At 40.8% G+C, this 27,937-nt stretch overlaps 1 protein-coding gene across 10 annotated transcripts in view; it reads left to right on the top strand.

Moving 5' to 3' along the window:
- CEP78 (centrosomal protein 78) overlaps window positions 1–27,937 on the top strand; it is a 52,507-nt gene that overhangs the window by 1,193 nt on the left and 23,377 nt on the right. The window contains exon 1 of one of the 10 annotated variants that reach the window (XM_039566941.1): window positions 25,743–25,784. The exons of 2 other annotated variants lie outside the window; for them this stretch is intronic. Coding sequence is in view for 4 of the 8 variants with exons in the window: in XM_010403693.4 (XP_010401995.3) it covers window positions 27,573–27,875 (303 nt within the window). In the remaining 4 variants the exon portion in view is untranslated. Of the gene's footprint in view, window positions 1–25,742; window positions 25,823–25,908; window positions 26,089–26,156; window positions 27,876–27,937 lie in introns of those variants that run through there. 7 more of the 10 variants (XM_039566939.1, XM_039566940.1, XM_010403695.4 and 4 more) reach the window with 7 other exon arrangements.

Below are 27,937 nucleotides of genomic sequence, written 5' to 3'. Positions count from 1 at the left end.
GTTTTCTAAATGCCAGGGTCCAAAAGAGTGAAGGTGAGTGTATGGTAAAGCTCCCAAGGAATACTTCCTGGATGTTTTGTACATGGTGTCCAAATCCACAACAACCATCTTCAGGAATCACATTCTGAAAAAAGGGTAGGAACAGGTAAATGAGTTTCCAACCTTCAGGTAAACTGAATCAATATTCCCTCCACAGCCGTGGGCACACTGTTCCAATAAAAACTGTAATCGTCTGCAGTGGGAGAAGTTGGACTAAACTTTCTTAACTGTTTTATATGCTCAGTATAGGAGGCATGAACACAGTGTGTACCTCAAATGCAGAACTGTCATTTAATTTTGCATTTTTAATGAGAAAAGACACCCCACAGACCGTAACTGTAATCTGTATGTACCACTCCTATTAATATAACTGGATTTCAAATCTTTAGATATCTTCAGATTTTTAATGGATGAGCCATCTAGTCCTGAGTAAGGCATCAGCAGATAGCCATTATACACTGTTTTACCCATTTGCTTCATGACTTAGTGGAAGTCAGAAGAACCCCATTATGGACAATTACATGATAATAAACCTATGAGGAAATTTCTTTCCAAACCTCAATTCGATAATGGTTGGCTTTTGTTTTGAAATGTGAAACATCCTTTATAAATATTTTATCCTAATAACAACTATCAGTAAATGACAGAAATCTTTATTGCCCATACAGGTAATTATTATCCATAGATACTATCCATACTGTTATGTAATCCTGGACAGCTACTTCCTGATAAGCCTTCCCTGTAGCACTAATAATCTCATATTCCTCTATTCAAGTAGTCTCCAGTACATGGCTCATAGCAACCCGTTGCCTGTGAGATGTTTTAATGTTGCTTACTGCCACAGGAAATTAAAAAGGGGACTGACAGAGGGAGAAAAAATGGTATAAAACACCCTGCACCTTTGGTATTCTCACTCATAAGACAGCAAAGATTGGGAAACTACCACTATGTTTTATCATCTCCATAACCTTCTTTGCACTAATCTATACCAGTTTTCAATTTCTTCCTTCCACATGCCTGAAAATATTTTTTGTCACTCTCCTCTGTCTCTTCTGCGTAAGACAGGTTTTCTGTGATGTTTTGACAGGTTCCAAATGGTATCTGAACTTGGTACTCACATGACAGTAAAACAGAAGATTGTGTATAGCAACATCATAGGATTTTCATAATTAGCCTCCCATCTTAAGCAAAGGGATATCTTGCGAGTGCTTTTTGGTTGCCATTGTGCATTAAGATATTTGTACAGTGCTATGCACATCTCAGTCGTGTTTGTGAATGCTTCCAGTAAATTTACAGGCTACCAGTATGTCTGAGTTGAGCAAATTATCCTTCCAGTATGCCATCCTAATCAGGTTTTTGTTTGCTGGTTTTGTTTGGGTTGTGGTTTTTTTGGTCTTTTTCTAAGGGGAAAAAACCCCCCAATTATCTGCTGTTTCTCTGTTGTTAAATGAATAACATCCAGTATTTGCAATTTCCTTCAACTGATACCAGTTTGTTCCAGTGTGTGTAGTTTTGACAAATTACCTTCTGAATGTTTCTCAGTGTTACTATTTCAAAGTAGAAGGTGCTCGCCAAGGTGCTAAGGTACAGGCTAATGACTAGCGAGGAGTTAACCCCTCTGTTTTTTCACCTGATTTATGTGGAATTTTAGAAACTTGTTTCCTTCTACCTGTTTACATGTCGAGGTTCTTACGGACGACCTATCTCTGAAAAAGCCCAAGTATTTTTCGAAACGCTGTTGCTCTTCAGACGCACCTCTTAATACTACTTTCCACCAGCGCCAGAAGAGGGATGTTGTGTAGAGAAGCACGCGTGGCACCCCCGCCGTGCCCACCCCGCGCAGCGCAGCGCGGTGCCGGACGCGCAGCCCGGCCGAGCGCGCCGCTCCAGGAGCCAGCATTCTCTCCTCAGCGCTCCCCGCCGGCGCGCCCGGCCGCCCCCAGCTCCGGCAGGACAGCCTGGCAGCCGGATGACTGGGCTCCTTAACAGTGCAGGGAACTGATCCCGGTGTATTGTGTCGGGTGGGAATGTCGTTAGGGTTTTTTGGTTGGTTGGTTGGTTGATTGGGTATTTTCCCAGAGTTTGCTTCTAGTTTAAGGATTTGCATTGTCTTTCACGAAGTTTCGGTTGACCCTTCAAGCGTTCTCATGGAAAACATGTAGTAGGCACAATGTGATCCAGACCACCACTTCTGTGGGAATAAGCGGCTGGATCACCTGCATGAGCCAGTTGTTCCTGTATTGTTCTGCACAAGTCTCGTGGAACAGGACCGTAAATTTCAGCCCTGAAAAAAAAACAAAAATGAAAAAAACAAAGCAAAAAATCTGACCACGCTTGACATAGCCACATGATACAAATTACATTAATAAATTGGTATAGTATGAGCTGATACTACAGTAATATGGCCACTCACTGAAAAGGAATACTTGAGTTTTCAGTAGTGGCACCTGCTGTTTCTTTGGTGACTTTTGTCCTGTTGTATTGCTTTTATCATTAAATGGATGCCAATTATGGATCCAGGCTTATTTTTATTTTTATTATTTGATAATTATATAGGTTAAAATCGCCTCCCAAAAGTGTCAGCAAAGCCTGTGATTAAGTGTTCAGCCTGAGATGTAGTACGGGAGATACTAGTTTTCCACCTCTGTGACCTAAATTATAAATTCATATTTTAGCATAATAGAAATACTATTGTTTCAAATACCTTTTATGTGCATTTAATATGTTCATCACATTCAAGCACATTTTTCTTTCAGCTTCTTGAATTTTTAGCAAGGCAGCTTTTATTCTTTATGGATTTCTTATTTTTGTGCAAGTCCAAAATAAGTTATTCATATATTATCACACATATTTATTAACTTATAAAGACTTTGTATAATGTTTAGTTCATTTGCAGTCAGTAGGACTTCTCATGCTCTGCTGGGTTAATGGCACTGTGTGTTTGTATTATTTATCTAAGACCTCAAACATTCTGTTCTAGCTTTTACTCTTCCCTTACAGTCTGCTCTTGGATATATGCTTCCTAATTCTGATTTCATTTAAGTTTCCCAGCATAGTAACTCCATCATTTTCAATGGAATTACACTGTTTTTCATTATCACACGCAGTAGTGTCAGACCCTCAGCTTCCTCTAAGATATTTAACATACACATTGTAATCGTGTGACTCCTCCAGTTTGTTCAGTGACTATTTCAGATATAGTCTAACCATTAGAAAGCATAAACTGATAGGCCCTCATTCCCATCTTAGTTCTCACTGTGTCACAGGACAGGGAGGCAAGAGTTACACATTACCCAGACAGACGTAGTTCTTTTGGTATTTCATGGAAAAGTATTATTTATAAATCTTTTCATCATCCAAAGAGTGTGTCAGCTGAGGGTATTTTCTTCCAATCCAAACCACATCACCAGAAGGACCATGGACAACTATCTCATTGCCCATAATTTTATGATGGAAGACTAATCCAAAATCAAAGCATGCTTCAATACTTTTCACAATCTTACACTGAAGTTTAGTATGTAAAGTGAAAAATTATTTCTCCAGTGAATATGAACAGAAAATAAATACCCACTTTCATGTAATAGTGCTTCATAAAATTGTCTTTTCAATATGTATTTTATACACAAATTAAATGCAAGAATTTAGAAGCTTTAGTAATGAATTCTGTACTTTTTATGTGCTTCATGTCTTGTATTAATAGGAGCATCAATATATTTTGCACGTTACTACCAAATCTCCTAATGAAAAACATAATGAAATGTGTGAGGGATAAGTGACATAAGGATCAAAGTTATGACCTAGTCAATTGCATTTTCAGATGAGCAATTAAATTATTTTTATTGATATATATAATCTAAAAACATTATAAAAGAAGTCCATCAGGATACTCTTTCCAGTGTTTATGGTTTTAGAGTGCAGAGAAGGATCTTAAGACAACAAGTGATCAACGTTTTCCTCTAAGTGGAAGTACAGTAATAGGAGAGGTATCTTTCTTTCTCTGTATGAAAATCTATTAGAAAAGATTGTGGTACTTAGAAAAAATGGTCCTCATTGAGTCTTATGTAAAGCCATCACAAACACCTGACAAAAGTAGTATTTCCATGGAAGTATTTAAAATAATGGAGAAAACTGAGTTAGAAGATAGCAAAATAATTGGCTTCCATTTGATACTTCAGGAAGTATCAAGCAGGAATTCAGACACTCAGTTATATACTGAAGTGAAAATGTGGGTTGAATTGTAAGCCTCATTCTATAACTATAGTTACAGTTATATAACTTTAGTTATAACTATAACCTCATTTTATATAACTATAACCTCAGATAGCCAGATAGTATGCTTCCTGAACCAGTATGGGATAATTTCTGAACTTGAATTTAGGCAGAAATAGAAAAAATTCCCATGCCTGAGATGCACAGCTAGTAGTAGCAGTGCAGTGATTGCTGTTATTAGTAAAATTCCCTGGCAGTTAACATGGACTTTAGATAGTGCTCTATACTCTTAAGGAAGATTGGTGAATCTATAATAATATTTAAGGGAATTACAGAAATTCATTAGTAGGGAAAAGGATAACATATGTTTCATTTGTCCTAAGAGACAGAGAAAAGAGACTTTTCAACACTTAGAACATGCTGCTTTGGACATATATAGAGAATTGTATAGAGTGCTAAGATGGTTTAAAAACAAATTTGGATAAAACCCATGTATTACCCTGTATGGGTATAATTGTGAAGCAGGCTGTCACGGTACTGTATTTCTATGGGACTGCTTCCTAATCTGGTTGTATTTTGAATTGTGGGTTTGCATTGCCTTACATAGAATCTAAATAAAAATCCTCTGAAATTTCGAGTTTGTTTTCTTGGTTATATATTTAAGGAGATTGAAAGAAATTATTTTTTTTTACGCAAAAATAAAGAGTGTTTTCATAGAACTAAAACTTTGAAGAAACTGGGAAATTTTCAGAAGAATCAGTGGTTAAATTTTGGTTTGGATACTGAGAGCAATTGTAGCTGTATTTTGAATTATATAGGATATTCAAACCTCTTGTTTTTATGAGGGAAAACTTTTGTCATTAATACCTGCTTCTGCTAAGAAACTAGTCATGATTTTATGAGATTTACAAGAAAAAAAAGCTTTGAGCTCCCCCTACTGTTCTTTCCATTGAAAAAGATGGAAAACCTGAATTTTGTTTTTATGGGTGAAGTATCAGTCAGATAAAAGAAAAAATTAACAATACAGAAGTACCGTTTTAAGTTTCTGGTAATTTACTATTAACAGTGGAGAGAACCAGAGTGTTTAAGTTGTTTTCCAAGTTGCTAGTACTCTCAAGGTTTTTGGCATTCATAGCATAATGTGCATGAGAATGTGTACCTTCACTTACAACAGTTTTCCAAGGTTTCTATGCGAAGATATGGTTTATTGTTTGTGTATGCATACAGTTAATCTTGTTCCATTTACATGAAACTGGTGGATCATAGAACTTACTAAATATTGGCACATTTATACAAGTGATGAATTTAATTTACTTTTCCAGATAGCTTTCAAAAAGCTGTTATTTATTGAGGTGATTTGGGAACTCCCACTGCAATTTATAATAAATTAGTACTTGTGAGTCTACTTTTTGAGTTCCTTTACATTATTGTCATCACAAGTTACAAAGAGTACTTTAAGAATTAGAATTCTGACCCATATACTGACTGACATTACAAATACTTTTCACTGAAAGTGTTTAATCTCATAATGGCCAGATTTGTCTGTAATATAGTTCCTGAGTTCAAGATCATCATCAGTGCTCATGATCAAAGCACTTTTATCTGTTTGTTAGTATTTCTTTGTTAAATAAGACTTACTTTTTCCAGTAAAAAAGCCTGTCTTTGCACATAGGCTGAACTTTATTTGGAGTTCTGTGCTTTCATTATTTTAACAGCTGAAAAATACTAATGTGCTGGTTATTTCAAGTGTTGTTATACCCATTCTCATAAATGCTCTGCTAGACTCTTTACAGGTGACCTTAAGGTGGTAATATTGTAACAACAACAACAACAACAGAAGGTCAAAATTCTCTCTGGTGTCTCATATATGTATTGGTACTTCTCTTTAAGTTTCACTATGGAGTTTAAAATTCTTCTAATGAAATAATCTTTCTTTTTTACCATTCCGATTCCCAAAAAGTAAACCTCTATTTAAGCAAACCTCTGTTTCTTTGGCCTGATATCACCAAACACCATCTGTTCTGCATGGAGGTGTGGGGTGAGGTGAGAGTGAGCTGGTGCAGGGGTCTTTCTAGATTTCAATAAGAAAGGCCCAACAACAAGTGGCTTAATAAGATTACTTCAAAAAGATAGGCTAAGAAGAGGAGTATAGATAGTAACATCTTACATCTCCTCAGGTGCTGGGCACTCCATGCAGCATTGAACAGTGCCTCAGTGGATTTTCCCATGGCACACTGCACAGAGCAGATCCTGTCTGGGGGAAAAACTCACCCTTTCAGTCCTTTGAGGTCATCTTTAACTTCTTTACAAAAAACAGTTCTGTTGAAGGGCAAGTCCATGTAGGAGGTATCATGTCAGTGCTGAGCAGGAGTTGCCCGCAGGCAGCTGCCCGCACCGTCCCATGTTAGTTGCAGTGTACAGTCAGGATCAGTACATTCCATCCCTTGATCCCCATACAGTTTACTTTTCCAAAATAAATGTTGTAATTTACCAATCATATTAATAACATATGGGATTCTCAAGTGCAAGTTTCAATAGAAGAAATGCAGCCTTTTCAAGATCACCAGCTCCTCAGGTTTAATGTCTTCTGCAAGGATCCCAGTACAATATCTACCTGTATTCTTTTCAAGGATTGCATTGCTCCTTTGTAATAGCTCGTGAGAGAATAAACCAGTAAACCAAAGTGATTGATTTTTGATGCCACTTTGTGGTCTCATTAGAGAGATAGCACTCCAAGATTCATTAAGACATTTGTTTTTATCCTCAGATCATTCACAATTTTTCTGTCCCCAACATTGTCCAGAGAAGGGCAATGAAGCTGGTGAAAAGTCTAGGGGTAAGTCATTTGAGGAGCAGCTGAGGGATCTGGGGTTGCTTAGCCTGGAGAAAAGGAGACTTGGGGATGACCTTATCACTCCCTAAAAGTACCTGAAAGGAGGCTGTAGCCAAGTGAGGTCGACCTCTTCTCCCAGGCAACTAGGATGAGAGGACAGTCATGCACCAGGGAAGGTTCAGGCTGGACATTAGGATGTATCTCTTCACAGAAGAAGTTGTTAAGCACTGGAACAAGCTGCCTGGAGAGGCTGGGGAGTCATCCATCCCTGGAGATGTTTAAGAGAAGACTGGATGGGGCACTTTGTGCCATGATCTGCTTGACAGGGTGGTGTCTGGTCAAAGGTTGGATTTGATAATCTCAGAGGTCTTTTCCAACGAATTGATTCTATGATCATTTAAAGTTCAATTTACCTGCCGTTTTAATTCTATTTTCCTGCTGTTCACGTGCTCAGTTAGTCTTTTTTTACCTTCATGATTACTATTGCTGTGTCTTGTCCTTAACAAATTGAAAAAAACAGCTCCATGGTCTTCACAAAAGATTTATCAAGTGCTACATTGAGGCTTACATTGGATATAATACTTCAAACAGCTGACCATGCTGAGAACAGCCAGTTCCAGCAGTGAGCTGACAGTATTATTTGTTGCTAGAATTCTATGTTATAAAATGTAGATCCTACTGTTTGTTTAATTTGTTACATTCCCATTTTGTCTCCATTGCCCTATTAGACTGCTTTGTTCATGTCGCATATTTTTATGCTTTAGTACCAATTTGTTTTGTCATGCATGTGGATAGACCATAACCATAAATAGTTTAGGAGTATATTTCCTTTTTTCTGTAATTCCATTTGATGTCTGGACCATTGGGATTCCAGTCCTAAGGGATAGTAGTTGTAAGAGAAATACCTACACAAAGCCCTGTGTGCTAATACAGATATTTCAACCATAGATGTTCTCTCTACAGGTATGTTTCCTTCCCTCTTCCATAGCAAAGCCTTCCCTCTATTCATGTAGAACACTTAGAAAGGAGTAGAACTCAGTTTGGAGAAAACATCAGCCACACTACCCATAAGAGAATAACTCATTTCACATTTACATGCATCATTATTAGTAAAAGGTCACCATCAATTATCAGCTCCCTTGTTACTAAGCAAATATGACTTGTTTGATTCAGGACATTGTTTTCTCAGTGAATATTTGGGATCTGTTTTGCTTCTGGCTGTCCATTTTTTTGGTATCCTTTTAGCACCCACTGATGCCTTTTTCTCTGGTCCTAGAAATACTAGCCAGACACAGGGTGATAAAAAGGGGTTATATCTTTTTAAGGATCCTTAGGTGCACAATTCGTCAGGTGGAAAACACCGAAGATGCACACCCCGCATAACATGTGTACAATTTTTATAGATTTTGCAAATTAGCATCTCTGACAAGAGTCCCCAGTTAGATGCACACCTGGTGAAGTCACGCCCCTCAGCTCTAGTACCTTCTAAGTCCTCCCCCCTCAGATGAGGACTAAACTCTGTTTATAAAAATTATGTCTCAAAGAGCTGATCTCAATCTTGGTTTCTAAGGAGAACCAAGATAGCATAGAGGTCTTGGAATGTGTTTTGTCTTTCTGCCTAGGAAAATACTGAAGCTAAGTTACAATAGTAGACTACAGAGCTACAAATACATGTGTAAGGAACACAGAGAATGTATAAAAGAAAAAAGACAAAAATCAAGGTGGCATCACTACCACCCTCACAATCTCCAAGAAGCTCACTCGTTCGAAGGAGTTTCCCAGTAGACACATTCTATGTGATACCTTCTATGATGACTGTGTTAAAGACTTAATCTGAGTCTGTTACTTAGGAATTACAATAAAGATCATAGAGATTAGTTTACTTTACACATAGACTTTTGTGGCCATGTGCCACCAGATTAATTTTTATTAACTTTGATTAGCCATTATGATACTAGAAATTAAGCAAAATTATAAAGTCATTAAAGTGTGCTTTACTTTAAAGTGACTTACTTTCTGATTGAAGCCTCACAGACACTGATGCAGGTTTTATTTTGATAAAAATACACTGGCCAATTAAAATTAGGAACACTAGAATTTACTGAAAAAGGAATTAATAAAGAACAATTGGAAACCCAGAATGGCGGCCTGCCGTGCTGCAAGGCAAAGGGAACAGCGCTGGATGCTTAGCCAACGTGACAGGTGGCCAGAGACACACCTGCTGGATAGGAACATCAGTTTTTATACCCCAATATCAAGTCTGTCCCCTTTCTTAACCCTGACCCTTTAGGTGTTCCGGACTGGCTTGGGCATCTCTAGGGGTCGTTAACTGGGTGACTGCAGGCCAGTGAAATTGTGCATGTCATCCTTTACGGTAATTATGGTGAGCCCCAGTGCCCCTCCCTCTTACCTCAACATCTAGAAACTTCTGCCTTTTAGCACAGGGACTCAATTCCCCTCCCCTTTTGACTTTCATCCAGTGAACCAATTTACAGTACAACAGACTTACAAACACAAACTCATTAACCAATTAACAACTTCTGATAACACAGTCCTAATCATTATATGAAAGCCAACTCCATTCCTGTTTTTAACAATTTCATGTAAAAACATTTGGAATCAAGGTTTAACTTTGCAGTAACAACACTGTTTTATTTATAACCTTTTATCTGTATTAGCATGAACAAATTAGTATTTCAAGCTTTAAGAAACATCCACAATGAAGTTTCTATCCAAAAAAAAGAGCAGCCTTTAATGGTAAACTACATTAACACAGGCCATAAAGAGAAGGTGTTTTTTCTTCCACTAAGTGCAAAGTCTAATCAATATCTGTTTAGAAATCCTGCCTTACCTGCTCCTTAAGTAGCAATAAGTAATGAATAGCAGTACAAAATTAGTTTTAAATATTAAATGTAAATATATTTGATGAATTATTTTTAAATTGTATTTTATTGCAGGATATGTCAACAGAATATTCTTAATCTCACTCAATTTTTTGTGTAGCCTCATAAAAATAAAAAATATCAGCTATGATGTGATAATTTCAGAACACTTGGTTGTAGATTCCACTTTACTCAAATAAGCTTTGCATGCATGAATAGAAGTGTGTCCTGGGTTGCAGTGTATTCTATTACCATCCTCAGGAGCTGTTGAAACCAGGTGGGGCAGTGTTTCCTTGCCTCCTCCCCCCAGACTATCTTTCTGTTAATTGCCCATCATTGTCCTGCCGCCTGACTCAGAGATAACTCCCTCCGGACTATCTTCTGTTAATGAGCCTAATCAACACTTGGCCTCATGACTCGTCACCCCATTGTGAGATGCTCCTACCAGAGGGAGGAACCAAGCATCCCATCCTGGATATAATCTGAGACTGAACACCAGAGACAATCCTTCCCACTGGAGTTCCAGAGGACAGGAGCTACACAGCCACCACTAGACCTTCTGAGGAGGAGCAGACCCTTTTTCTACAGGATTGCCACTTCGGGAGGACTGCAGCTGCCATTCTACCAGACTGCTACCACCACCCTGACTAACAGGGTGCCAGGTTGTATCCTGACTCTGTCAGTTTAACCCAGTGTTATCCACTTTTATTTTTTTTTTCTTTCCCCCTCCTTTTATTTCCCTATTAAATTGTTCTTCTGACTTAGAGTCTCCCACTAGTTTGTTTTCAAACTAGTACAAAGTGAAACCATCTTTTAAAATGTTTTGCTACATAAATACAGCCTGCAAAGCAAGAAACCAACGGAAAAGGCCTTGTCTTGTCTTCTTAACAGTTTATCTTATGTTTAGGTATTGGAGAATTGAAATACCTGACTCCTGGTGTTAAGGCTAGCTGTACCATGGAAAAGAACTCCCGAGTCCATATATATAAAATGCTAAAAAACCTGGGATAGCTGAAAAAGCAGACCATCAGGCTCCGTCTAAAAATCTTGTTCTTTCTAGGATAATTCTAAATATAAGAATTCTGGTCAGTAGATTTAGTTATCTAAAATACTGAGCAAGTACAGATGGATTGGCAGTCAATACTATTTACTATGTAGAAAGATAAAAAGATTATTGCATAAGCCTACTGCACGTATCTTAAATGTTACATGCCTGCAAAAAGGTCACTTGTCAACCTGTCTCTGGTGTCAGGTAAGGGGTCTCCCAGCCTCGAAGGGTAACCTTGAGAGACATCCCTGCTCAAGAGGAGATGGCCACTGCACAGCCAGCTGCAGTGGAGGGAGAGAGCTCAACAGGCTCTGGTGGTTGCATATATTTGTAAAGTCGTCAATTAATAGTCAGATTTTCTGCTGTGTTCATGGAGTTTCAGCTGATCATTAGCTCAGTCTACAGCCAAACCATTTTGGGGGGGGCAGGGGGGTGGGGAGGTTGGTGCCAAGTTTTCACAGATAGCCTTTCACAATAGGATTAACTTTGCTTAGATCCACTTGCTGAGAATCTGCCTGGACCAAAGTTCAGTTAGCTCAAACAGGAGGAGCGCATTTGTCACACAATGTAGATTTGGGTTATTTCACAGGATCATGACTCACTGGATTACAGTGTAGTCTCCTATTACTCTTGGGGATTCAGTGTAACCACCTTCATAAATACATGGCGCTCCAATTCATAGGAAACCATTTTTGCTTCCACTGCTGGAAGCAGAATCTAGTATCCGGCTGCTTGAATGGTCGGGGGCTTTTTTTGATGTTCCAGCCTAACGTGTTTGCTTATGGGCTGTTTATTCACTGTGTAGGGGACAGAGGAATTCATCAGGACTCTCTGCCCCAGGTCCCTGTCTTCTTTAGAATCCATTTCTGAGCTATTTTATCGTAACTTTTAATTTGTATTTGTTTTCTTGGAACCTAGATAGTTACTTGAATCAATAGAATTAGCTACCCAATATTAGCCAAATATTGTCTAAACCCCCAATTCAGTGTCTTTCTGCTGTTTAAGAAAATGTGTGAACACAGTTGAGCACAGTGACTTCATTAAGTGCTTGCATTCCTATTTTGGTAGTACAGAAAGGCATTTTCTCTGTATAGTAAATTACAGTAGCAGCATCAAATGAATAATAACTTTGATCAATTTGAGTCAAGAAAGGAATATCTCTCATACTAGACATGAGAAAAAAATAGAAGTTAGACAGTTATTATTACCTACCTGACAAAAACACATCATCCTCCATATTAAAGCTGTTGATTTTCACAAAATTGAATGCTAGTCTGTCAATTAGTTTGATTAGTAAAACCTAAAGTTAGAAAGAAAACCTACCTGTAAAGAAAGACTGAAATATGATGGAAGATTAAGCAAATATAGTTCCAAATAGGCATGCCTTCTCTTGTAGGTTTTGAAACCCGTCAGACGAGAGCATTTGATCTTGGGTCAGACAGCATCACTGTAGTCTTCACAATGATGTCATGTTGTGACGGTGGCAGAGGCTTTGTTATTTACTTACTCATGACAAGAGCCATTTCATTCAAACCACTTTTCAGGTGCTTTGATTCATTCCTGCCTCACTGCTCTTTTCCCACTCTTCTCAGGATTGCATACTTGCACATCTCTACATTCATCTTCCCAGCTCTAGCTTTGCTTTCTCTCACTCTCTGTTGGGGTGGCTCAGCCTGCTCTTGGGCTGAAACCATCAAATGTCAGTCAAACCAGGGCCATCCACTGGGTGGATTTCCCCACCCAGGACAGTGGATCGGAAGGCGGACCAGACGTGTTCACTGAGATCTAGGTTACCTCCCCCTAGGTGGCCCCCAATCTTAAGTTACCTCCCCCTGTTTCAGAAAGTTCTCCCTGTCTTAGTTATTAATTGGTTCCCTGTTGTGACTCCCGCCTCCCTGTTTTCCCCATTTGTTCTGAAAAATTGTATCCTCCCCTCTGCTTGTACCCCATTGGTTGTTTTCTCTCTCCCCGCCTTGCTCCACGCCCCCCATAAAAGGGTGTGCCCGCTTCTTCTTGAGGCTTTTTCTGGTCCCTGGACCTTCCTGCAAATAAACCTGTTGGAACCCACACCAGAGGCCCCTCCCGCCTTCTTTGCTTTCTGGACTGACGCGGGCCTAATCCATCGGCGCCTGACATGCTTCCTCTGAGGAGGAGCCAGTGCACACACCCATCTCACACTGATTCCACTGAGCCGTCCAGCGAGGACGTTGTGGAGGCTAACGCTGCGTCCCCTCTGCCCGAGGGCACACCGAGGCTTGTGATTACAAGCCCTCGGTTGCGTTAACTCTCTTTCTTTTTTATTTTCTTTTTTAAATGAAACCATCACTTGAGATATATCTAGATTCTATTTACTGTTCAGTGCAGTATATTCTCATCTTGTAGTCTTTGGGGTAAGCACCAAGCCATTAGCAGCATGATCTCTTACAACTGTGACAGCAATTTTATGTACCTTATTCTCCAAAAAGATTTTATATAAAAAATCACAAGCTGTTTACTTTGTATATGTTTCATTCACTGTATTCCTAAGTTTGCATTGCTCCTCTGACCTGGCTAGAAATAGAGTGGGCAGTATTGACTTTCATTATCAATTGCTCTATACTGCCTCTGGGGATGCTCTTCCAGCAGATACCCATTTGCCTCTGTTATACAGATAATAAGTTACCTTTAAAGATACATGGCAGTTCTGGCTTAGAGGTGGTATTCCCCAATTTAGTACTCCCACTTAAAAAAAACCCCAAAACGTGCTTCTTCCCTTCCATCAACTGGAGGCACAAAAGGAAAAGTTCATGGGTTAAGAACAATTTACAGCAATGAAATAAGAAAACAAACAGTAACAGCAACAATATTAATAACAGAAATGTACCAAAGAGAGAGTGATTCACATGCAAAAATGCTCACTGCAGACCCTGCATCAATAAACAACACAGGGTGCCTTCTGCTACATTTTCTCAAGTGGATGAAACCCCTTCTTGCCAGAATAGAGGCTCTTCACCTGGCAATGATGTGAGGTGATAGAGAATAACCTGTGTGTCCTAGCCATGCTCCTCCTGGCTACTGCAAAATTTAACCCTGTCCTGGCCAGAACCAGGACAATGGCCAATTAGAAACTATGTTTTTGAATTTTTTCTTAGTTTTAGAAACTTCAAAATCTTTCAAGATTGAGAATCCTGTATGACTTACATTTTCCCAATAATCATACAGCCACTGGTAATGCCTTACGCATCTTAAAGTGGGAGGAGGTAGAGGAGTTGGAAATGAAGGAGTGAAGTTGAGGTTGGGAAGAAAAGGAGTAGGTAAGTGTGTGTGATTCTTACCACCAAGAAAATTAATCTTCCCCAAGACGAGCCTGTTTTGCCTATGATAATAATTAGTAAGCTGTCACTATGTCTTTATCTCAGCCTATGAGCTTTTCCATCTTACTTTGTTTTCCCTTGTTGTGTGAAAGAGTAGTGAAAGAGCACCTGGGTTGGGTGGGTGTCTGGCAGCCAGCCAAGGTCAACATACCATGTACAGCATGATTGCATTAGTCCATGTGCCACAGTAAAACTTAAGCCTTTGTTAGACTTTTCATGTGGTAGTGTAAAATGAGCAGGCACTATATGCAACAACTAAATAATTTAAACAATGGCTAAAATTTCCAGCATCACCATGTCATTATACCTTTAAACTGCATCAGAAACGATGTCTGTATGGTTTGTACCTGTAGTATTCCTTGCAGGTTGGAGATCTGAATTTGAAGGCTATCAGTTGGTGCTCAATAATGTAAAGAAAGTGATCTATTAATAACATTACATAAAATACACTAAAATGTTTTTCATACAGTGAATTTATATTCAGCAGTTAACATGTGTTGGAGAACAGAAACACCATTCCTGGAATTACAGAATCATGAAATTGTTCGGGTTGGAAGGGATGGACATGTTGCTTGCTCTGGGCTGCAAGTGCACATTGATGGGTCATGTCCAGCTTCTCATCCACTAGCACCCCCAAGTCCTTCTTGGTAGTGTAGAGAAATGGCTGAGTGAACAGGGACATGTATACGTGCACAATCCAAGCTATGTTAGTGAACTGTCCTTGACTAGGGAAAAAAGAGAGGAGCAATGCTGATGTGGCAAGCCGACAGGATGTTGGGGAGGGGGATACTGACCATAGAAAGAGAAAGACTTATATTAGTTAGTTGCGTGCATATTAATCTGTAACCAATCGCTTGCTATTAAAGGCCGCGTGAACAGTAGCTGTAACCCAATAGTATGGAGCTTGCTTATGCGTGCTTGGGGAATTAGAGTATAATTATGGGACTGACATAGAGTAAACGGAGTTCCATCATATCTCTATGAGAAGCGTGGTTCATCCCGGCAGATCTCTGGCTATTTGGTAGGGCTAGTCTTGATCCATTCTCTGTCCAGCCTGTGTGTGTACTGGGGATTGCACTGAATGGGATTCCTCTTTGATATTTTTCTCTGCCAGTACAAAGATCTATTTATGAATTCTCTAGAGAAAACTAAAACTGGGTGTTTAAGCTGAAAGTGTGAGAAAAAGGCCATGAAATGATGTTGATGAGAACAGTGGAAAAATGAGTGAGGAAAAAACAATCTACTTCCATATTGAGACATTATGGGCGGTGAAATCCAGGGAAAAAACACCTTACTTGTCGATCAAAAAAATCTGTTTAGGTACTTCTTAGGTACCGTCAAATAAATACCAGCTTAGAACAAGGACACTTCATTCTTGTATTGGTTTGGCATGGCCTGATTTTAGGTAGCAGGGAGGCCACAAAGATGGCTCCCCTGAGGAAGCTGCTGGAAGCTTCCCACCATGTCCGGCAGAGACAATGGCTGATGGCTCTGAAGATGGACACGCTGCTGACCAAAACTGGGCCAATGAGAGAAGTTGGTAACACCTCTGTGATGACATATTTAAGAAGACAATCAAAACAAAGTTAGGAGATTTTGGATTCTAGTCAGAGAAGAGCAGGAGGTGAGAATATGTGTGAGAAACAACATGGCGACACCAACATCAGTGAAGAAGGAGGGGAAGGAGGTGCTCCAGGTGCTGGAGCCGAGATTCCTCTGCAGGCCATGGTGAAGACTGTGGTGAAGACCATGGTGAAGCAGGTTGTCCCCCTGCAGCCCATGGGTCCATGGGGGATGCAGCGATGCACACACAGCCCATGGGGGGGGTGCCCATGCCAGAGCGGGTGGATGCCTGGAGGAGGCTGTGATCCAGTGGGAGATCCAGTGGAGAGAGGGGGCCCCTGCTTCCAGGCTGGAGCAGCCTGTCCTTGGAGCACTGCACCCTGTGGAAAGAGAGAGCCACGGCGCAGCAGTTTTGGGAGGGCTGTGTGCCCGTGGAAGGGGCTCACGCTGCAGCAGGCGCGGTGTGGCTGCTGCTCCTGAGAGTGGACTCAACTCCAGGGAAGTTCACAGAGAACTGTCTCCCATGGGAGGGACCTACGGCCTCACAGGGTAAAACTCCTCTCCCGGAGCAGTGGAAGGAAATTGTGGTGATGGACTGACCAAGCCCCCATGTCCTGTCTCCCTGTGCTGTCGGTGGGAAGGAGGGAGGGGATGGGGAGGGAAGGTGTTTTAAGGGCTTATTTTACTTCTCATTATCCTCCTCTGATTCTGTTAGTAATAAATTTGCAACTTAAGTTGAGCCTGTTTTGCCCTTTAAGTGTTTCTCCTGGTCCTTATCTCACTCGTGAAGTCTTAGTTAATTTTTTTTCCTTTTCCCTCCTCTGCCCAGCTTTGGCAGGGGAGGGTGAGCGAGAGGCTCTTGTGGGTGCCTGGCACTGGGCCAGCATCAAATCATGACAATTCTATTTACTCCTACTCCTATACTTCTACACTCCTAGCCTCCTATTTCTATACTCCCGCTCCTTCATTCCCTGTCCCCTCCTACCTCCACATGCACTGAATGAGATGCTGGATTTTGTCCTTTAACTTTTTTCAAACAATGAGCCTAAGATTGGCCAGGTGCCAGAATGCTTCTTTTTCTGAGCTGGGCAAATGTTTCTGTGATTTAATATGTAACTGCTGTGAAAATGGGTTTATCCTTGCCTACAATTCTGAAAAATATTACTTTTTTGGGGAAATTGAATGTTTTTCTTGGTGTTTTCTAAATGCTATCAACCTTATATACATTTCAGTTAATTGCTAAATTCCCAGTCTTCCAATTTCCTATATGACTATCATCTTGAGAATGTTCAAGCAGTATTGTAGAATCTTTAGTGAGTCAAGTGAATTTTTTTACTGTAACAGATGAATTCTCCTTATCTAGTTTTTGTTCAGTTTTTGATTTGGATTCTATATAATAATGCCAGCTCTTACTTCTGAAAAACTTTACTCCTCCAAGGCTTTTAAACAATAATTTAAAAATTTTGCTGTAGTTTTTTTACTTAATCTCAACTGCCTCATCTTGCCAAGTGAATCCAAAACAGTGTTATTTCAGGCTCTTTTAAATAGTTAACACAGATGAATGTTGTATGACCTTTAGAACAGCATCCAGGACAGTATCAAAGATTGACTATAAATAAAAAGAAGGTAAATCTTCCCTGGAAGAGAGCTAATAACCAGAAAATTTGTTATTATATGTATTATATGAAGAAAACTAATTCTGTATTAAATAGCTTTTTTTTTGTCATTTTGTAATTTTTTCCTTCTGGAAAACCACTACCACTGAACTCAAACAAATGTCTTTTCATGAAATGCAGGCCAAAGATGAAGCCTACCACAGAAAAAGTATTTCTTTCAATAAAATAGGTGTTTATGTTTTGACTGAGGAAGCATAGGAAAATTCGGCACCGAAAAAATGATACTACTCAGAATGCAAAATACACTTAAGACACAATTAGATGCTTTTATAATGCTTAACTCAAACTTACAGCTCAAAAGGGAGTTCTAGGAGTTGTTACTGATAAGTCTACCAGCCAAATATGGATTAGCAGCTAAAAATACAATTGGATGTTGACAATCACCAAAAGGGTGCTGAACACCAGTCAGACACATCTGGTTGGGTCTAAGTCTAAACTGTGGGTTGTGGGTACAATTTCCAGTGTAGTTTTCTCCATTGCAAGTATGTAGTGGCGTTAGGGAAAACTCAGAGACTGGGTGACTGAAACAGTCATTTGGTGGAGCAGCTGCTCTGCAAGAAAAAGTCAGAAGGACCAGCTCAATTTATTTAACTTTTAGTTCTCTCTTTTTGAAAGGAAGTTGTGTCTAGAAGTCTAAAATGGTCAGTGGATTACCCTGACAGGAAATCTCAGAAAGTATAAAAAAATTCTGAGTCAGAGCAAGGGCATTTAATGTTGCATGGGCACTTGCTATTAGCAGAAAGTAAGAACTTGATATTGTCCTGTGTCTGGCCGGAACAGGGTTAATTTTTGCAATAGCCAGGAGGAGGCATGGCTAGGACATGAAAGTTATTCTATACCACCTCACATCATTTTCTGGCATGGGAGGGAAGGGGCCCTTCTGGTTCGGGTGGCTTGGTGATAGTAGGGTATTGCCAGGTGGTCTCTGTGTAGTGAGCAGTCATGTTTGAATAGTTTGTCTCTCATGCCCTGTTATTAATATTGTGGCTGTTACAGTTCATTTTCTTATTTAATTTGCTGTTTCCAGTAAATGGTGCTTATCTCAGCCCATGATCTTTATCCTTTGTGCCTCCAATTCTCCTCTCCAGCCACCCACACAGGGAGGTGGAGGAGAAGGGTAGTGAGTGAGCAGTGCATGGTTTGGAGGGCTTCAGTGGGAACACTAAATAGGGGAATACCATTCCTAAACCATGACAAATATATATTGAGTAAAATGTCAAAAGTGATTAAACTAGTAATGATGGAATGCTGAACAAGAGAAATAGAAATGTTATTGTAATTATGCACTAAATAATTAATTCAATTTCTTGACTTGATCCAGTCTTACTGTGTATAGCTCTGATACAGGTCTGGCAGTGGAAGTCATATGAGAACATTTTCTGCCTGTGCTGCTAGTTGCCTCTGCTTCGTCTTCTTCAGGTCAAAGTGCACTGGCATTCAGAGGGGATACCTGTCTGTTCAGCAGCAGTGCCAATTACAGTAGCTCCCTGAGTGTCTTGCTTCCTTACAGTGCCTGGGAGATGTTTTACCTGGAAAATTTTGTGTTCTTCAGGCATTACGATCCCCGTGCAATACCATCTTACGTGTTAATATTACAAACCTGGAATGAGGACAGACAATATTCCTCCTTTCAAATTCTATTTGAAAGCTGTATTTTTATAGATACATATTTTATTCTATGTGATTGAGTCTGTTGTTACATACATTTAAGAAGCAGACAAAAAGCATATTTCTTGATATAAGCATATTTCTTGATATGTCTATCTCTACAAAAAGCATATTTCTTGATACGTCTGTCTCTTGATAGAGCTGTTGAGCACTACCCTCTGGATGTGACCATCCAACCACTTTCTTATCCATCTAACAGTCCAGTCACCAAATCCATCTCTCTTCTATGTAGAGAGAAGGATGTTGTCAGGACTGTGTCAAAATGGCATCTGTAGCCCTTCCCTTGTCCACTGATGTAGTCACTCCATCATAGACCACTGGCTTGGTCAGGAAGACTTGTCTTTGATGAAGTCGTGCTGGGTGTCTTGAGTCACCTCCCTCTTCTCCATGTGCCTTAGCCCAGCTTCTAGGAGGATCTGTTCCAGGATCTCCCCAGGCACAGAGGGGAGGCTGACAGGTGAGTAGTTCCCAAGGTCCTCCTTTCTACCCTGTATAAAGATGGGTAAAATAGTTCCCTTTTTCCAGTCCCCTGAGACTTCACCTGACTGCCATGACTTTTCAAGTATTCTGGAGAGTGGCTTGGCAACTACATCAGTGAAATTGCTCAGGACTCTGGAATGTATCTCATCAGGTTCCATGGACTTACATACATTCAGGTTCCTCAGATGGTTATGGACGTGATCTTTACTTACAGTGGAAGAGACTTTGCTCCCTCAGTCCTCATCCTGCTGTCCATCTACTTGAGAGGTGTGAGAAGAGAGGTTGCTATTGAGGACTGAGGCAAAAATATTGTTGATTACGTCAGTCTTCTCCTCATCCACTGTAACCAGTTTTCCAGCACTGTTTATCAGGGGGGTACTCCTTATCTGACCTTTGTTTATTGCCTAATGGGTCTGTAGAAGACCTCTTGTTGTTCTTTGTGTTCCTTAATAGGTTCAGTTGCAGCTTTGCCTTAGCCTTCCTCACCCCATCCCTACACAACTGAACTTTACCTCTATATGCTTCCCAAGTCACCTATTCTTGTTTCCACTGTGTGCATTCCCTTTACTTTGACCAGCAGTTTCCTACTCAACCATGCCAGTCTCCTGCCTTCCTTGCATGATTTTTTATCCTGGGGATTGCTAGTTTTTGTGCTCTATGGATGAATTCCTAATGATCTGCCAGCTCTGTTCCACTTCCTTGTCCCTGAGGGCAGCCTTTTAGGGTTGGATGGTTGCATCCAAAGGTCAATGGCTCAGAGTCCTGATGGGCATCAGTGACAAGTGGTGTCCCTCACAGGTCCATATTGGGACAGCATTATTTAATATCTTCATTAATGACACAGATGAAGGGATTGAGTGTGACCTCAGCAAATTTGCTGATGACACCAAGATGAGTGGTGCTGTTGCTACACCTGAGAGCCAGGTTGCCACCCAGAAGGACCTGGACAAGCTCGAGGAGTGGACCCATGGCAGTCTCATGAGGTTTAACAAGACCAAAGGCAAGGTGCTGCACCTGGGTTGGGGCAACCCCTGGTTCCAACACAGGCTGGGGATGAATAGATGGAGAGCAGCTCTGCCCAGAAGGACTTGGGGGTGCTGGTGGAGGAGAGGCTGGACACAATCCAGCCATGTGCACTCACAGCTCAGAAAGCCAATTATCCTGGGCTGCATCCAAAGCAGTGCGGGCAGCAGGGCAAGGGAGGAGATTCTGCCCCTCTGCTCTGCTCTGGTGAGACCCCACCTGCAGTGCTGCATCCAGCTCTGGGGTCCCCAGCACAGGAGGGACATGGACCTGTTGGAGAGAGTCCAGAGGAGGTCACCAAGTTGATCAGGGGGATGGAGCACCTCTCCTGTGAGGAAAGACTGAGAGAATTGAGACTGTTCAGCCTGGAGAAGAGAAAGCTTTGGGGTGACCCAATTGCAACCTTCCAGTACCTGGAGGGAACCTACAAGAAAGATGGAGAGAGACTCTTTACAAGAGCATGTAGTGACAGGACAAGGGGGAATTGATTCAAGTTGAAAGAGAGCAGGTTTAGACTGGATATTAGTAAAAAATATTTTACTGTGAGGGTGGTGAGGCACTGGAACAGGTTTCCCAGAGAAGCTGGGGATGCCCCATCCATGGAAGTTTTCAAGGCGAGGCTGGATGGGGCTCTGAGCAAGCCAGTCTAGTGAAAGATGTCCCTCTCCATGCCTGGGGGGGTTGGAACTAGATGATCTTTAAGGTCCCTTCCAACCCAGGCCATTCTATGATTTTATTATATCTGAAAGCTACCTTAATGAAAAACCATGTTTTCTTTCCTTTCTCAGCACTGTTTCTTAAAGTTAGTATATTTTTCAAAATTAGTGGACAGTAATTACTACTCTTAATATAATTTACTCTGGAAGTTGGGGCTGTGCAGATCTGTGTAGTGAATCAGAAGCAAATTATGAACTCTGTGCAATAAAACCTGTGAAATGGTTCCCACTCTAGGAGAAAAGTTAGGATCAAGAAGAGTTAGCTAAAGGTGTGTTATTTTCCTGTTATTTTCCTATTTTCCTTCCAACTTAATTTCAGATGGAAAAAAAGATGTTATATCACATATGTTATTTTACATACTTAATTTATATTCTTATGTGCACAATCATATATAATTATACATTACATATTTTCTTCTCTATACAATGATATATATTGTATATATGATATATTATTTGTTATATGCTATAGCGACAGTACATAATGTTTCTATTTTTGTTCATGCTGCATTTCTATGGCCTCCACACTCAGTATTTACTCATTTCCTAACTTCAGGGCATTTAATTTTCTGTGTGAGTTTTTCAGTGTTGCTTCTTGTTACAGTTATGACTTTCAGAATTCATCTAGATAATTTTCAGTGCAATTTTTGGAGGAATAATAATTATTTTCAAACACTTTCTATTTTTTAAATTTATTTTTCAAAGACTTTTGTACATAGACGGTTGATATGGTTAAACAGCAATTTTGAAAAACAGAAGATAAATTTAAAATAGGAAAAAGAGAGACAGTGAATTAGAAGGAGAGACAAAAGGAGAGCAAAGGTTTTCTGTCCATATCTGACAGTGAGACAGAAAGAAACAACAAACTTTTGAGAACAAAAAACAAGCCAGTGGTAGATAAATGAAAAAAAATTCTGTTTCCACGGAACAAGTCCTTTGCATTCAGTCTTTGTTACATGGACGTGGAGCTCCCAAGTCTACTAAAATGAATGCTAATCCATGGAATGGAGGGCATGGCTAGATTTTGTAGGGAGAAAAGAACTTAATCTATTGCCCTATGTCCAACCCAAGATTTGCAAAACAAGGAATATTCAGCACTTTTTCCCCTCCATAGTCCGTGAAGTATTTTCTTTTTCCATCTTGGCCAAGTTTCCTATTTCCTTTTAGGTTTTTTGAAGCATGTTTCCTTACCACTCCATGTTGGCAAGAGATACTGTACAATTGATAATTACCAGAATTTGTGTCTTCAGACCAAGTTTCATACCTTTTTGGATCTCTTGGTGTGAAAAGAATGACTCTCTTCTTTTTAACTTATGTGCCTTTAGGTTGCCCTGAGGTAGACATTGAGATTCTGTAGTTTGTCACATTTAGTGTGTGTTGAAGGGTCTAGTCCTGTTGCAGCAAAATGCAAATAATAAGGAGCACTGGGCACTTGTCATTATGCAATTATGAGTTTCAAACAAAAATATGATACAGCTACCTAACAATGACAGAATGAAACAACTATTTCCTCCATGCTTTAAGCAGATTTACAGGCTCTTCCAATAGAGCTTTGCTTGATGGACTTTGCCACCTAGCAACAAATCTCAGGCTTCTGAGAGCTATACAGAGCTGCCCTGTCAGCAGCTCTTAAGACCAGTCAAATAGTTCTGGAAGTTTTGGTTTTGTCCTTTTTTGCACTTAGCATTCAACCCCACTGGCATTCTGCAGAACAGAGGAAAATAATTTTTAGCTATTTAGTTTTGGAATCAGACAGCTATTTAGCCTTAAAGCAGGCTTTAAAAGGCTTGATAGAGAAGTTAAAAAAAAAGAAAAGGACAAAATGTGAAGTTGTTCCTTTAACACATCCTTACTAGGCAGTAAGCGATAATGTGGAAGAACACCAATCAAGTAGGATACCTTCCAGACATCCTCATAAAGTCAAGAGAAAACATCTGCTGCCCACCCACTAACAGGGTAGAGTGCACATCCCCTTTTTCATCTCCTGATGCCTCTAAGAAAGCTAATGTTGGTTATGGTGTGAGACGGAGAAATGCTTGTACTGTTGAATCAGATTTAAAAAATTAAATTAGTATATGTTAACAAAAAAACTCCAAAGAGCACATGGCCTAGAAAGATATGGAAGAAAACACTGAGAACAAAAAGTGGTTCAACAAATTCAGCAAAATGATGGCTGGTGAAAAAGACATCATTTGCCAAAGTGACAGAATTGGGTCTGTTTGGGACTGTTCTCTGCAGAGACATCTGGTATCTCACCAAATTACTTTATGCTTTTGAAGATCTAAAACAGTAAAGGGAACTGCCTTTGACTGCAAAAGAAAGTAGTGATTATAGTCGCAAATGCAATATATAGGATATATTAGAAAAGAAATGAGATCTCTAGACAAAGAGAAAACATAAAACAACTGTAAAAATTATGCAGCGTCTGGGGTCTCCTCACTGTTCCCTGGGTCCTGCAGAGGCTCTGGGTGATGCCTGGCATCGCAGGACTGTGCCCTTTGTTAGGCAGAAGGTCAGTGCCCCTTCACAGCTCGTTGTTTGGGGCTGCAGCCGTTTCCCACCAGCCAGGGCACAACCTGCAGATTGCACTCCAGGCTACCAGCACTAGGTGTGTTCTGCAACAAGTCTGTGGGCTGCAAAAGGCCTGCACATGAGAGACTGGAATGCAGGACAAGATATCATCAGAACTACCACATAAAGCCTGTGTTTAGAGCCTACACAATGATTGACATACACAGAACACTTTTGATGCTTCCTCAGTAATCAGCCCTTTTGGAATGTGTACCAAAAGCTCTGTGTCATGTGTACCAAAATTCAGTGTAGCAAAAACCCCCCAACCCAAACAAAAAAAAAACCCAAACAAAACCACCTCCCCCAACTCAACAAAACCAAAACCAACCAACCAACAAAAAAACCTAACCCCCCAAAAGACCCAACCAAAATCAAACCAAACCAAAAAATTTGGAGTTGTAAGTAGAATGTGAATCAAAAGCACTGAATCAAATGCTGAGGAAAGGGACACTCAACATCATTTTTTGAAGAAAACCAAGTTTGGTAAGGAGCAACTTGAAGCAGTTTCTCTGCAAGATTTTGAATTTCATTTGGAGACATCTTTGTAACTAAGTAGCATGAACAGCAAACCTTTAAAGATTCTTGAGAATATGTGAATTTTATTTTGCTTGAGTTTAGTCTGTGACACCGAAAGGTATGGAAAGCACAGGAAATATTTTGTCATATAGTCACAGAGCATTGGTTTTGCCATTTCACTGATAATGGCCCTGTGTCTTTTGTCTTTTACACTGAATTCCCCAAATGTCACAGGGAAACAATTTGTTCAGATGGTGATGTCAGACTTACTGAAATAAGTCTTGTTCTGGCACACTTGATAGCACTTAAGGTGCTTCAGTTGCTTCTGATGTCAGTCAAAGACAGCATGTAACATTACATCTGCGTAAACAGTGTCCTCAGAATGTTCTGGGGATCTGTCTAATTTCTCTGGAAAGCTCTCTGGAGTTCGTTCACCTTTAGAGTTTAAATCCTGCTGCCTACCAGCAGATTAGAAACGTAACTTTTTAAACAACCAAATTGCTCTTAGTCGTCAATCTACAGTAATAATTTTTGTTAATTAGCTGGTGTCCCCATCCATGAATGAACTGAAAGTTCTAGGAGCAGCACTTGGACTCCATTTTAAGTTATTCTGCCTTGAATGTCACACCGTGTAATGCACTGTACTGAGTGTTAATGAAAACCCTGTGATCCCGTGTATGTAAACTAACCTAGCAAACTAATGGGAAACATAGCAGTGAAAGATGAGTTTGTTACCCTGTTGGACGGCTCAGGCCACGTGGCTGTGGCTACTGCTGTATGTCAAAACGTTTCCGTACCTATAGAGCTCCTTACACGCGTGCTTTGCTGACAGAAAGCTGCAGCATTGCCTGCTTTCTTCTAGCACTGCACTGTTGGCTTTTGGTTTGTGTTATGGGGGTTTTCTGTGGTTCTGTGGTTTGATTTTTTTTTTTTTTTTTTTTTTTGGTATGTGCGTTTGGGGGTGGGATTTTTCTTTTGTTTGTTTTCCTTTAGGAAAGGGAAGCGGTACTTTTCTTGAGCTGCTACGTTGCTACGTAACACCCGCGCTGCCGCGATGGCCGGGGGCGGCCATTTTGAACGCGGCCGGGCGGCGGCCAATCGGGAGCCAGCCTCGCGCGCCACGCGGCGGCCGCGGCCCAGGCGCGGTGGGGGGGGGGCGGGAACGGCGGGGAACAACGGTAGCGGCGGGTAACGGCGGCAGCGCCCGGTAACGGCGGCAGCGGCGGGTAACGGCGGCAGCGGCGGGTAACGGCGGGTAACGGCGGCTGGCCGCGGGGCGGGAGCGGGGAGCCCCCGGAGCTGGCCGAAGTCGGTTCCGGGAAGGTGGGGCCGTCGGGGCCGGGGGGCGGCGGCGGGGGCGTTGTGGTTGCGGGAGCGACCGGCTGGTGGCTGCTCCCGGCCGCCCCTCGCGAGCTCGTGTGGGCGGTGGCAGCGGACAGCGTAGCCCCCTGTTGATGCCAGCTCAACAGTGTGCGGTCCGAAGTGGTTCCCGGAGTCGGTGTGGATGTTGAGTGGGTGCAGTATAAAACCCCCGCTATTTTTACCCGGTGCTAACTGGAGTTGTCTGTAGGCTGGGTGCTGTGTTACATCCTTAAACACAGTGGTGCAGCCGGTCAAATAAAGGGTGCCCGGCCCCGGTAGACCCCCAGGCCGCGCTTCGCAAGGCGCGCCCACCCTGAGGGAACGCGTCTCGGCCTCCCTGTGTGCCCAGCAGGTCGGCATGTGGCCGTGGCTGCTGCGGGCAGCTCTCTTGGGTGCCATCTGCTTGCCCACCTTATACGTTTTGCCAGCTGATTATTTTGATTGCTACAAACTCACAGCTTCCTCAAAACTCCTAGCATGGAGCTGGATTTTTCACTTTTACCGTGTGCTGTGTATTTCTTGTGATTTGTCGCCAGCTACTGTGATGTCTCCTGGTATCCGTATTGAGTACCTAATTGTCTGCATAGATTCTCAGAGCCAGTCACGGTAGTCTAAGGTGGTACGCTAACTTCATCAGATACACTAACTTCAGTGCAGAGGAGTTCAAGTTTACGTAGTTGTTTTCCATATGGAAAGCATGGTGGTTCTGATTAGTTTGTCCCTTTTTCTCTCTACCTAGAAGTGGGTTAAATGTCAGTGCTAGGGCCAGGAGCGCATTTCTTCACTTAGAGGTGTGGTGTTAAGGTGTTGCAATGAAAGCCGCCATGAAAAGAATATTGCTTATAAGATCTGGAGATACAAGGCTAATATTCTGCACATTGATACATCAGCAGAAACCATTGGTGCCTTGAAACCTGTGGAAACTTCCCGAACCCGAAGTGTTGGGTTATAATTTAATCATTTCTGTTCTTGTGGCCACAGTGTGGTCATTAAATGCTAGTAAATCAGAGCGGAAAAAAAAAGTAAAAGGGTCTGGAGAAACTGTATTATTAGAGTTTCTATCTTATTACTACATTTCCAGTCATTTAGATGCTAACAATATAATTTTTTTTCTAAACTATGTTTGTACAAATGGCTATCCTCCTATGCTTGTATCTGCCCAGTAACTTCTCCTAATTTGACATACAGAATATTTGAGAAGATTGGTTGAAGCTTTCTAGTCTATGACAAATAAGAAAAAATATTTGCGATGTGAACAGTGTTTGATATCCTGTGTGGAATACTTAATGCAATCTTGAGTATAAATAAATGTATCTTTTAAATATACTGACAAATGTCTCTATTGAGACTGTAGAATTACTTAACCCTTAATAGATACGTCATAGCAGTATTTAGAGATTCTTCTTGGAAGTTAGTAGTGTTTTTCTTTGTGGGTTCTAAAGTACAACAAAAACTTATGCCTGAAAAGTGCTTACTGAATTTTACTGGGATATGTATATCCGGTATGCAGTAGCAAAAATATTTAGGGAGACAAGTTTTATTACGTATGATGAGAATTTAGACTTTTAACTGAAGTAGCAGAGAAGCTCACAACTAGTTCTGTGTGTTTTCTCTTGATGGTGGGTCAGGGAGTATGCAAGGCTTTTGGGCAGACCTCAACACTATGAAGTTAAATCTTAAGATGAAAACAAGATCTCTACAACAGTCAGTGCTTAAAGATCAAGGCTTTTGTGTTCTTGATAGACCTGTTAGTGTGGGGAGAATAAAAATGCAGATTTCTTTGGGTTTGGTGTTTGGTTTTTTTTTTTTTCCTGAGCCCTTTACTCATTCAGCTTTACTTGCACAGGTAGTGAGCATCACAAGACACTGGGTTTTTATCTACACGTTAAAGACACATACAAGCTATGCGATATCCAGGAATATTTCCGTGTTCTGGGTATGCATGTTGAATTCACACTATGTTGCAAGATAGTTGCATATTGAAAAAAAATTATATTC

Source organism: Corvus cornix, chromosome Z (assembly GCF_000738735.6).
Source record: "Corvus cornix cornix isolate S_Up_H32 chromosome Z, ASM73873v5, whole genome shotgun sequence".
NCBI lineage: Eukaryota > Metazoa > Chordata > Aves > Passeriformes > Corvidae > Corvus > Corvus cornix.
The sequence above is the reverse complement of the archived record's forward strand: the minus strand, read 5'-3'. Positions and strand labels throughout refer to the sequence as shown.